The sequence below is a fragment of the Pieris brassicae genome, chromosome 2 (assembly GCF_905147105.1).
Source record: "Pieris brassicae chromosome 2, ilPieBrab1.1, whole genome shotgun sequence".
NCBI classification, from domain to species: domain Eukaryota; kingdom Metazoa; phylum Arthropoda; class Insecta; order Lepidoptera; family Pieridae; genus Pieris; species Pieris brassicae.
In genome coordinates, this window is record NC_059666.1 from 8,124,988 (window position 1) to 8,138,295 (window position 13,308).

At 39.6% G+C, this 13,308-nt stretch overlaps 1 protein-coding gene across 2 annotated transcripts; it reads left to right on the plus strand.

Annotated features, from left to right (window-relative positions):
• Positions 1-547: 547 nt before the first annotated feature.
• Positions 548-13,308, plus strand: LOC123720454. Of its 2 annotated transcripts, XM_045677062.1 has the most exons (8): positions 548-817; positions 1,225-1,273; positions 1,651-1,790; positions 2,009-2,222; positions 9,486-9,603; positions 11,276-11,343; positions 11,804-11,977; positions 12,469-13,308. In XM_045677062.1, the coding sequence occupies exons 2-8, from the start codon at positions 1,271-1,273 to the stop codon at positions 13,021-13,023; spliced, it is 1,272 nt and encodes a 423-aa protein (XP_045533018.1). In that variant the 5' UTR covers positions 548-817; positions 1,225-1,270; the 3' UTR covers positions 13,024-13,308. The 2 variants fall into 2 exon arrangements, with proteins under 2 accessions (XP_045533018.1, XP_045533017.1); XM_045677061.1 differs by lacking the exon at positions 1,225-1,273.

A 13,308-nucleotide genomic window follows, 5' to 3' on the forward strand; every position in this document is an offset into this window, starting at 1 on the left:
CCCCCAAGAGTCTATCGAGTACTTACGTTGATCTACTTGGCTGTTTTTAAATTAGCGTAGTATAGCAAATTTAACTACATGTACTTACATATTGTACTACTACTACTGTATTTTTCCTCATAACTTTATTCCTCGTAGCAAATCTTCACATAAAATAGACCTTAAGAATTTTTAATATTGATCTGACACGACCTAAGTTTTTGGGACTTTTTAAAAGTAGGTAACACACTACTAAACCCACTAGTATATATAGTAGGTTTTTATTACAACTAAACATCTTCGTTTCCTTCATAAAATGCAATTTTCAAAAATTTTAGTAAGTTAAATTAAAATACATAATAAATTTGTCACGTTATAACTTAAAATTGAAACTCTATATATATTATAGTAAGAATATTCTTACGATCAAAGTAATAATTACTATTATTAAGTTAAACATAACCATCGTAATGAGAGCTATACTCATCCTTATGTTTCGCCGCAGACGTAGAGGACGTGATATTTAGGAGGGAGGGCGGTGGGTCAAGGTGACTAGTTATACATACAGGGTGCCAACCGCCGGGTGGATTATGTGGGTGGACAAGAAAATTCAGTACCGTGCGGCCCCTTTCTGACGTGAAACGTGACGCAGGGATGAAATTCTCAAAATAAAATAACGCTATTGTATTGTTACATACAGTATACACCAGCACTAGTTTTCTAAATGTAACAAATTAACATTTTGTGCTTCATGTATTGCAGAAATCCACTTGTATTCGCAATGTTTTTCTTTATTCTTGGTGCATTTTTTCTTGGAATCATGTCAATTGAATCCTTTGTAAGTATTAATTCTCAATCTTAGATTGATAGGCATACTTATAATAAACCTATTATTTTTTTTACATTTAAATGTGTTTTATTAATATAACAACAAATTAAACATACCATAACCTGTTGTCATATTAGTGTATTGCAAGAAGATATACATTTTAGATCAATAATAATTTAAATTATCAAAAAAATATTAATGTAAATATTCTGAAATCTACGTTGACAGAACAATCGATCGGCGGGAAAACATGCGCGGTACGTTTTCAGTTTCCCGCGTAAACACAATATGATTTACTCTGTAATTATTTAACGAGCTTTCTAATAAGTATAACTACATAATTCTTATTTTTCATGATTTTTATACCATTTCTATTCATTGACACTTACTTTAATTTCCTTTATTTCTTGTGCCAGGTTTACAGTTCTCTTGGGTCTATTCCTGCGTGATCAAACGAAGAAAATGGTACAATATGCATTATTGATTTAACTAAGCTTAAATATAAAATTGCTTAAGTTATCGTTAGAACAACTTGATAGAACTATATATGTACCATATATCAAATTCATGATCTATAACAATACATTGACAGGAAAGGAGCTTAACTTAAATTTAACCTATATTTGAATATACTTATTCAATTATATATACATATATGTTTAGCAGTTTCAGCGTAGCTACTAATCTACTTGGTGTTAATAAATTATAGATTTAAATTCGTTAAATTAATTATTGATATTTTTATTAATATCAAATTGCTTATAACTTACTTAACGTATGTAAATAATTCTTCCTTACATGAATGGTCTATGTTCTGGTCTGGCTTACACAATATTTCTCAGTGTGCAGCTCAAACACCTTGTTCTGACGGCCAGCACTGCCCACCACACTGGTTGTGCTGCAAGGAGGGATGCTGTGCACCAGCTACTGTGATACCCAGGCATACACCGAGTATATATGACGACGATTGGTATTTGCAATGGTAAGAGTATAAGAATTGGCAAACCCACTTTTGATGATATCAAAATATATTTGACTTATAATCAAAGATTGTAAAATTAAGTTTAGCATCTTACATCGTCAAATATGGTTATTCATTTATGTCCTTAACATATTAACTTTTATATTATTTTGCTACTATCTGTTTAATATTAGAAATCCAACATTCCAAAGTTGATTTTCTGATGTATTTTTTTTCAGGCAAATACTATCTCTATTAGCAACAGTAGTTGGCTTAATGGCCATCTTTTTGTGGTACGTGGTGTCGAAACGAAACGGCGGAATATACATGTGCTCTATGTCTTGCTGCTTCCACCGAAATGCTTCAGAGAGAGATTCCGCGGGCTCAGTATATCCACCGCCAAGATATAGTCGTTGTGGCTCATTCCATCAGGCGCCGCCGCCGTATTCTGAAGTATGTTTTATGTATTTATTAAAGTATTCCTATAATTAGTGTGTGCTATTATATGTACATTCAAGTAAAAGTAGTTTTCTTATCTGTGGATTTCGTTCGTAGAAATAGAAAATTTTCTCGCGCCCAAAAGGTTATACGAAGAGCATTCTGTTATCACTCTGTTAGGTTTTTACGCTGTGATTTGTAATTTGAGATCATTAATCATTAGTTTTGTAATCCTATTATTATAGGACTGTTTGTCTGTGACTTAGTTATTGTAAACATTGGCGTTATAAGCGAATTAAGCGAGGGCCAGCGGTGAATCCCAAGAAAAAATAAAATAAAATTACTTTAATTAAACTATTACAATAATTAAATATGACAATTGAATCGGCCCGATATGAGGTGCGCGATCAATAATTTATATTGTTACGAAGACGGGTCGACTGCAATGTTTCTAGATTTTTCCACTAGTTAGAGAACTTTTCAGCAAGCTGTAATATGATTTCTGACCGTTTCAGGAGAGGGTCAATCACATATTAGAAAATTGTAATTTTCATAATGTTACCCTACTTTTCAGGAAGCTGAAACCTTTTTTCAGTCGGTTTCAGAACATGTGTAGTCGAGTAGTGCAGTTTTCAGGAGACCCGTTTTCAGGCGTTTTCAGGCCTAGTTATACCCCTTTGGTGAAGGAATATTCTAGACCGAACTTTCTAGGTGTGAGACAAGGACGAAATGATACGAGAGAGAGAGAGAGAAGATCAGAACTTTCTCGAAACTAGACGAGCACTCTAGAACGCCGTCCGAGAAGGACGGAGCAACGTGCGAAAGAGACAAAGAGTGCGAACGTTCTAGAATTGTGCAATCGCTACTCAGTAGCAAGCCCGCCTAGAAAGTTCTCGAATATTGTTTAGAATTATTCCCAGGGATATATAAGCGAGCCGAAACGCGACTAGTCACTTAGTTTTGAATGCGATTACACGAGAGAAACACCGAAGCGATAAAGTGCGAATAAAGTGAATATAAGTGATAAAGTACTGTGTGAAGTGTGCATAAGTGAAGTAATTAGTGACTGTGTTTTTGTGTGCTATTAGTGAACCTCTGCAATTAATTTTGTGCCCATAAATTCCTCATTGATTTTTCAAGAAATAAACCCTTGAAGAAATCTACGGCATTTTCTATCCGATCCCCTAGCTCGTAACATTTTGGTGTCAGAAGTGGGATAGAAAAATGCCAATTACTCCAAGGGAGAATCAAGAGGAGTCTGTGGCAGAGACTCCAGCTGCGGAGGGAGTGCAGACAAGGGCGCAATTAGCACGTGACGCCGCCCGACGACAAAGTTTTGATGCGAACCGTGGGATGGGCGAAAGCAACGAGGCCAACATCCTTCTTGCTCTGCGTCAAATGATGGAGGAACAGGCACAGGCACGCCAAATGATTGAAGAACAGACACGCCGGCAGGAAGAACAGGCACGCCGTCAAGAAGAACAGGCACGCCAAATGATTGAAGAACAGACACGCCGGCAAGAAGAACAGGCACGCCGTCAAGAAGAACAGGCACGCCAAATGATTGAAGAACAAACACGCCGGCAAGAAGAACAGGCACGCCGTCAAGAAGAACAGGCACGACAAATAATGGAAGACCAGGCACGCCGTCAAGAAGAACATACACGCCAAATGATGGAAGAACAGGCTCAGACACGTCGCATGATAGAGGAGCAGGCACGACGTCAAGAGGAGCAGGCTCGCCATATAGGAGAAAAACGTTGTGACCTGAAAATACAGGTAGATAAAAAGATTGAGAATTTGGAATCTGATATGGATTGTAAGCTATCCACGCAGGATAAACGTATCCTTGGAATAGAAAATGAAATCCAATGCCTGAAGACCACTGGTGTTGTCACGACTGTAACAGCACCTGGAAATCTGAAAGTGCCTCCCTTTGATGGTACATCTTCTTGGGGCGCGTACAAGCTGCAGTTTGAGACTGTAGCAGAGTCAAACGGGTGGACTGACGATCAAGCTGTTACCGCCCTTATTCTGGGACTGCGAGACGAAGCCCTCTCCATATTAGATACCAAGAAAGGTAAGGTGACGTTGAAGCAACTGCTAGATGCCCTGGAATCACGGTATGGAGACGCACATTTAGAGCACGTTTATAGGGCGCAATTGAAGGATAGAATACAACAGACAAATGAAAGTTTGCAAAAATGGGGACTTGAAATAGAGAAGCTGGTAAGGAAGGCCTACGCATCCTCACCAGATGTTGCAGACAAGATGTTGGTTCAAGCTTTTGTCGACGGTATTCGAGACCGTGAAATTCGAATGGCTGTGAACCTTGGTCACCATAAGGACCTTAAGGATGCTCTTGCCTATGCGTTGGAGGTGGAAGCATTTTGCAAGGATCATCGACCTAACCGCATCAGGGCTGTCACGGAAAAACCAAGTTCCCAACGTGGACCCACCTGTTACCTCTGTGGGGAAATAGGACATATGAGGTTTTCATGCCCTAAAAAAGATCTCAGAGGCGAAATAAAGACTAGACGTGGGGAACCGGAAGCAGCGGGTGTGACTGCCGCTGAACAGCGGCAGGGAAACGAGTAGAAGCCAGGACCAAGGGGCGGGTGCTGGCCGGTTCTGTAAGGAAGGCCCCAAAAGTTATGATCACTCAAACTCAGGATGGGAATACCATTGTTATCGATGGAGAAGTTAACGGATGTAGGTGTGAGTTAACCCTTGATACTGGAGCTTCCCGGACAGTAATTAGATACCAACTTCTGAAGTCATTTTACAAAAGCCTTTCTGGTGGAAATGTACAGCTCCTTACAGCTACTGGTCATCACATAACCGTTCGAGGGGAAGGTATCGCTACCTTCAAGATTGGGGGAAGATCATACAGACATAAGGTGGTTATTGCTGACATCGTGGATGACTGTATTATCGGTTTAGACTTCATGAAGCATTACAACTGTAAGATTGACTTGGAGAACGGTACGTTCAAGTGTAGAGATGAGGTAGTTTCTCTAAAAGGTAATACATTGCAGGGTGGGTATGACGTCTATAGATCCATCACTGAAAATAGTACAGTCAGTAAACAACGAGATATAGTTCAAGAAGTATTAGAGGGCTGTAAGGAATCCTTGTCGAAAGGAGAAATGTTGAAAGCAAAGGAACTATTGAAGTCATTTTCAGACATGTTTGCTACACACGATGGACATCTAGGAAGGACAGGTGTCGTTAAACATCGAATTGAGACTGGAACCGAAAGACCGATACGTTTGCGACTGCGACGAGTACCTGTCGCATATGAAAAAAATATAGACAAGATGATTACGGAAATGTCAAACCATAATGTCATCGAATCATCTTCCAGCCCTTGGTGCTCTCCAGTAGTTTTAGTCAAGAAAAAGGATAACAGTTTAAGGTTCTGCGTCGACTACCGTCGTCTTAACGATATCACAAAGAAGGACAGTTACCCCTTACCTAGAATAGATGACACCTTGGATACCTTAAGTGGGGCAAAATGGTTTACCACTTTAGACTTGAAAAGTGGGTACTGGCAGGTGGAGATAGACCCAAGTCATAAAGAGAAGACAGCGTTCTCAACTGGAAAAGGACTATGGCAGTTTAAAGTTATGCCGTTTGGGCTTTGCAATGCGCCTGCTATCTTTGAAAGACTAATTGAGAAAGTACTGTCAGGACTGATAGGACAAGCCTGCTTAGTGTACTTGGATGATGTAGTCATCATTCGGAGAAATTTTGAAGATCACATACGGAATCTGCAACGGGTGCTCACCAGACTTCATAAAGCCAACCTGAAATTAAGTCCAAAGAAATGTTTATTTTTCAAAAGAGAAGTGAGCTACTTGGGTCACATTATATCTCAGGACGGAGTTCGAACAGATCCCGAGAAGATAGTTGCGGTGAAGGAATGGCCAGTACCTAAAGATAAAACTGAAGTCCGTGCTTTCTTAGGTTTATGCTCTTACTACCGAAGATTCGTGAAAAATTTCGCGGATATTGCAAAACCTCTTCACAAACTCACTGAAGAGAAGAGGAAATTCACATGGGATGGAGAGTGTGAAGTTGCATTTAATGAGCTCAAGAACCGACTATGTGAGACTCCAATACTAGGCTACCCGGACCATGATTGCGAATATGTGGTAGATACAGATGCCAGTGGAATTGGCATCGGAGGTGTACTATCACAGGTAAAAGGTGATCGCGAGGAAGTAATAGCCTACTTCAGCAAGTCGTTATCGAAACCAGAACGAAACTATTGTGTCACTCGGAGGGAACTACTGGCTGTTGTGAAGACGCTGCAGCATTTCAGTAAATACTTACTAGGTCGCAAGTTCCGTCTTAGAACAGATCCTGCTGCATTAAAATGGCTACTTCAGTTCAAGAACCCAGAAGGACAAGTGGCTCGATGGATCGAACAATTGCAAGAGTATGACTTTGCTACTGAACATCGCAAGGGTAGAGCGCACGGGAACGCAGATGCATTGTCTCGTAGGCCATGTGAAGAAGACTGTAAACATTGTACAAGACACGAAGGTAGAGAGGTTGCACATGTGAGGATACTAAGAACGGATACCATTAGTCCAGATTGGTGTGGTAAATTAATTCAAGAAGAGCAACAACAAGACTCTGACATTAAACCAATTCTGGACTGGATGAAAACTTCAGCTATAAAGCCGCGATGGAATGATGTTGCATCTACTAGCACCACGACCAAGAGTTACTGGGCTCAATGGGATAGCTTAGTTCTTCATAATGGGGTGTTATGTCGTAAATGGGAAAACGCTCGTGGGGATGCATCTCATCTACAGTTAGTTGTGCCAAGATCCAAGATTCGCAACATATTGGATATGTTTCATGACGGCTCATCAGGCGGACACTTAGGTGTAAAAAGGACTCTTTTGAAAATTAAAGAGAGATTTTATTGGATACATTGCCGCGAAGATGTAGAAGACTGGATTCGAAAATGTAAAGCTTGTGCAGCTGTTAAAGGCCCACAGTCGAGAACTAGAGCGAGTATGAAGAAATACAATGTCGGAGCTCCATGGGAGAGGATAGCAGTTGACATAGCTGGACCATTTCCGTTAACAGAAAAAGGAAATAAGTACATCATGATTGTTATGGACTATTTTACGAAGTGGCCCGAAGTATTCCCTATTCCCAATCAAGAGGCAGTTACAGTAGCTGAGATACTTGTAAATGACGCATTCTCTAGATTTGGAGTACCCTTGGAAATGCACAGTGATCAGAGAAGAAATTTTGAGTCTCTACTATTTCAAGAATTATGCCGATTAATGGGAATTCATAAGACGCGGACTACTCCATATCACCCACAGTCAGATGGAATGGTGGAACGCTTCAATCAAACTTTGGAAAGGCACTTGGCAAAACTGGTGGACAATCATCAAAAAGACTGGGACAAGTATATTCCATTATTTTTAATGTCATACCGGTCTGCGGTTCATGAAACCACGAATGTTACTCCTGCTTTAGCCATGTTTGGGAGACAACTTAGATTACCAGCGGATATTGTAACTGGGCGACCACCTAACACACCGGAGAGTGTTACAGAATATGCTGCGGATCTGCGTAATAAACTGGATGAAATCCATGAACACGTACGAGCATCACAAAGCAAAATAAGTGAGACTGCGAAGATTAGGTATGACAGAAAGACGAATCATATAGAATTTAAAGAAGGCTCGCAAGTATGGCTCCATAACCCAACAAAACGAAAAGGCAAATCACCAAAGCTTCAAGCTGACGGGGACGGTCCATACACGATAGTCACAAAGATAAATGACGTTACCTATCGCATAAAGAAAGTGGGTGGTTTAAGGAGCAAACCGAAAGTCGTTCACATAAATCGATTGGCTCCCTATAAAGGATGTAATGATGCTCGGGACGAGCATGTCTAAGGAAGGGGTAGTGTTACGAAGACGGGTCGACTGCACTGTTTCTAGATTTTTCCACTAGTTAGAGAACTTTTCAGCAAGCTGTAATATGATTTCTGACCGTTTCAGGAGAGGGTCAATCACATATTAGAAAATTGTAATTTTCATAATGTTACCCTACTTTTCAGGAAGCTGAAACCTTTTTTCAGTCGGTTTCAGAACATGTGTAGTCGAGTAGTGCAGTTTTCAGGAGACCCGTTTTCAGGCGTTTTCAGGCCTAGTTATACCCCTTTGGTGAAGGAATATTCTAGACCGAACTTTCTAGGTGTGAGACAAGGACGAAATGATACGAGAGAGAGAGAGAGAAGATCAGAACTTTCTCGAAACTAGACGAGCACTCTAGAACGCCGTCCGAGAAGGACGGAGCAACGTGCGAAAGAGACAAAGAGTGCGAACGTTCTAGAATTGTGCAATCGCTACTCAGTAGCACGCCCGCCTAGAAAGTTCTCGAATATTGTTTAGAATTATTCCCAGGGATATATAAGCGAGCCGAAACGCGACTAGTCACTTAGTTTTGAATGCGATTACACGAGAGAAACACCGAAGCGATAAAGTGCGAATAAAGTGAATATAAGTGATAAAGTACTGTGTGAAGTGTGCATAAGTGAAGTAATTAGTGACTGTGTTTTTGTGTGCTATTAGTGAACCTCTGCAATTAATTTTGTGCCCATAAATTCCTCATTGATTTTTCAAGAAATAAACCCTTGAAGAAATCTACGGCATTTTCTATCCGATCCCCTAGCTCGTAACAATATTTTATAGATATTTTTTATGAAATATCTCCGATTCAGTCCGATAGGAGGAAACTGCATTGTTTGTGTCAAAACAATCTAAGATCTTTATGTCGCTATATAAATCAGACAGGAGTATTTTTAGCAAGAGTTCATCGAGTAGTTCCCTGATGTGCACCAATTTACTTTTTTGTGCGCATTTAACACGCGCTCGTACTGTGAAGAAAAACCATGGATTAGATCCAAAAAGTCGACGGTGTGCGACAGGCACTGACTGATCACCTACTTTTTTATAGAACTGGCAGGAAAGTCACCTAATCCTAAGTGATACCGCCGCCCATGAACTCTCTTAATGCCAGAGGGCTCGCAAGTGCGTTGCCGGCCATTTAAGAATTGGTACGCTCTTTTCTTACAGGACCCTAAGTCGAATTGGTTCGGAAATACTTTTCTATTAAGAAAAAAAAATTATCACAAATACAGAAAGCGTCTGGGTCTTAAAATTCTGTACCTATCTATCTATTTTATAAGGTTGTGGCGCCATTTTTATTTAATCTTACTTACTGCGTATGTTGTTCTAGGTAACATCAAAGCCAGATCTATATCCCCTCGTTATAACGTGTAATGAAGGGGAGGGGAAATCTGGTGGTAACTACCTAATGGTCCACTACTTCAGGAACTACGTGATTCGAGCGCCTGGTAATATTTTTTAAACTCTATAGCTTATATATATAACTCGAAAAATTATTGAAAAAAGTAACATTGAAATAATTGAAGTTTTTTTGATACTTGAATAACACTGAAAATGTTTAGAACTGGCCAGTTAGAAACATTGTAATGAAAACTTTTTTTGAATTTCAATTTTAGAACTCTTTGGTATCCTAATGTAGTAATATTGCATTCATTTGTCATTTGTTTTTGTGAATTGGCGACAAATCTAAAACTCTTGTTACGCGTGGAAATGAACCTAACGCGAGAAAATTTTCGGTCAAAGATTTATTATGTCTTTCGTTGTGGGCTTACTCAACAACAAAGCTATGATAGGCTGCATGATTAGCATTTCTTAATTCTTAATCTCGTGCCATTTACAATTGGTTTCACGAGTTTAAGCGTGGACGTAGTAATCTCAATGATGATCCGCGTGAAAGATTCTTTAACAGCGGCTACTGAAGATAACATCAGTGCTGTGCGACGCATGATAGAAGAAGATAAGAGAGTGACCTATCAGTAGATTGCCTTCAGAGCCTTGCCCGTGGCTAGGTATTGGTATGAGTCAAGTTCAAAAAATATTACACGAACATTAAGGCGTCAGGAAGCTTTGTACCTGATGGATTCCCCATACTTTAACCGACCACCAGAAACACCTTCCCATGGACTGGTGTCACATAAGTTCAACGGCGGTGACTCAAATACTGTATTTGACATCGTCACAGGTCATAAAAGCACGATATATTGCTACGAACCAGAGACCAAAAGACAATCAACTCAGTGGGTGTTTCCTTTCGACTATCGGCCGGCTAAGGTAAGGTAGGAAGAAGTCAAGAAAAAAAGATGATTGCCTCATTCTTTGTTTGGAAAGGTCATTTTGCGAGAGTTGTGCTAGGAGATGGAAGGACAGTTACTGCAGACTGGTATGTCAATTGCTGTTTGCCTGTTGTCTTGGAAAAAAATCGAAAGCAGCGCCCTCGAAGCAGGATCCTCGGTCTACGCAACTTCAGCGCACTACGCAAAACGGACTGTGTTGAGTAATTGACTATGGCAGGTGTCGAGATAATGAGTCATCCACCATACAGTCCTGATCTGGCGCCCTGCGACTTTCATTTATTCCCAAGAACTAAAGATAAAATTCGATATATACGGTTTAAGAGCCCTGAAGATGCGGTAAAAGCGTACGAAAATGCCATAGAAGAATGCCTTAAGGAAGAACGGGCCCATTGCTTTTCTCAGTGGTTCCATCGCATGCGACGATGTGTAGAGAAGAACGGAGATGACTTCGAAGAATAATAAAAGTATTGGCAACTTTCTACATTAAGCCGTTTTTTATTTTCTAAATATTTTCAGTGTTACCTAGGTACAATAGACAATCTCTTACTTAATGTGTTTTCGCGTGATTGAGATATTTTATATAACAGAGGACAAACGGGCAGTAGGCTCATCTGATGTTAAGTGATACCGCCCATAGACTTACATTGCCAGCTCACAAGTGTGTGGCCTTTTATGATTGAGATTACATGTTTTTGATACAATATTTTCATATATTTTAAGAGCGCAACGTTTTTATTGAATATTAGTAATATATTCTACAATAAAATAGCCGTAAGCTGTTTATGAATGACACTTGAAATTGGAAATCATGCCTTATCTATTCCAGGCTCTCTGTCCGCGACGAGCACAGCCGAGTCACTTAACTCAAGTTATATGTGCAACGCTGTTAACGAGGTAAGCGACTTCAAAGTGGACATGAAAATTTGTCGATGATATACATATTTAAATTTTTCGTTCGCGTTAACTTTAAATAAGGCGGGTCTAAACAAGAGCCTATCACATACTGAAATTTAAAAATAGAATCACGGTAAAAACTTTAAACTTTAAAGTAATTAAGCAAATTATTGGTTGAAATTGGTCTGATACACTGTACGGAATGAAACACATTGTAAATGCTGTTGGCTTACAAGCCAAGCTAGTTTACCGGCCTAGTATTCGGAGCAGTGAATTACCTTTTTTTGTTATGTTGACAACACGTTATTAATGTTCGACAGTAAGCATTTGATAATATGAAAAAATTAAAGGTACTTAGGTAGAATTAGGTGATTATATGAATTTTAATTATAAGAGCTCTCATCAATAAATTGTATTTCATACATTATATGAGTTGGGTACGTACTACTCTTCTTTCTAGGCGAACACAATGGTCCCTCCGCCGTACTCGTGTGCGAGCAGTTACAACGAGTGTAGTATGGGCTGCGGTCGAACAGTGTTGCGGTCATTGACCTCGCTTGCTGAGCCTAGGCGTAGGGACTCCAACAACGCTACGTTTAGGGATAACCTTATCAACTCTCCAGTTCAGCCAATGGTATGCTTATATTCATGGGTTAAAGTTCTAATTAGCTTAATCTCTTATGTTTCACTGGACTGATCTGATTTACTAAAAAAAAAACTGATATTTACACTACATATTTATCATATCCTCAGTAATAATAAAGTAAGTGTATATATTTAGTATAAATAATTTAAAACTTTGTAACTGATTTCAAAAGAGTTTTCAATTCAGTAATTAACGTGTTTATTACAAGAGTAACCGAGTATAAAATTATTTTTCTGTTTAAATGTCGAGTAATTGACCATTTAATGAATATAGCTATTTTCAAATTCTTTTTCGTTTCAATTCTAAAGAAGTCTTTTAAGTATTAATTAGGGTGTGCAATTATTTAATAATAACCGTCTAACATTCGTAGTATTAAAGAAATGGCTGATGGCAACGTGTATCTCGTTCGTATACATATATTAAGTTTCTCATACATCTTTTGTAATGAGAAATAAAGTTCTTTAAACATTATATTACAGGATCCATCGTACGATCTAGACTTAGAGCTTATTGACTGCGAAATGTACTGCGACGGAGGCTGCAAGCCACGTCTGGGTGCATCTCCTCCCTTACGCCATGCACACTCCAACTCCGAAGACACCGTCTTCGACCACGAAGCGTACGGAATTCGACATCTGTTCCCTTCACCTGAAGCTGGAACCTGTGAATCTCCACCTCAGCCTACAAGTCCTACGCAAACCTCACGAGACTCCACTTTACGACGACTAAGCGAGGACCGACGCCTCAGACGACTGGACATAGGAAAGAAATCGTCTAGAACACGAAAATCGAGCTTATACATGCCTCTATCAGCCGGCTACAGCGGAAGGACTTCGAGAATTTCGCCGGGGACCAGAATCTCTTCGCGATCAGCTCCGGCCACGCCCTGCGGGGCTCTAGTCCCCAATTTGTTGAACCTCACCCAAAGGGTATCTGCTTCAAGACTGAGCTCGCGGTCATCGAGACTGGAGGAAGAAAACGATCCGTTATTGGCTACAGATACGGAAAATCAAATCTCTGAACACAAGTTTTAACGTCGAACACAGTAAGAAAGACTTTAAAGTATAGCTGTCTGTTCATTTAGTGCTATGTAGACAGATCTAAAGCACATTTTGATAAAATGTATATTGTATGGACTGAGCATAATACTGCAAGAAACTCTGCTAGAACTCACTGATAGAAGATTCCTTATTAATTATATTTCCAGGAGTATGACAGAACCTTACACTAGTTTATTCACGTCCGGTCTATTCTAAAGCGTTATTCTTATATCCCAAAGTAACCTAAATCTTTTTACACTGTTTTAACTCAGTTGTTGA

Coding starts and splice junctions, on each gene's coding strand:
- LOC123720454 (XM_045677061.1), top strand. CDS start 731: ATGTATTGCAGAAATCCACTTGTATTCGCAATGTTTTTCTTTATTCTT. Junction 818..1,650: donor TCATGTCAATTGAATCCTTT/GTAAGTATTAAT, acceptor AATATTTCTCAG/TGTGCAGCTCAAACACCTTG. Junction 9,604..11,275: donor CTACGTGATTCGAGCGCCTG/GTAATATTTTTT, acceptor TATCTATTCCAG/GCTCTCTGTCCGCGACGAGC.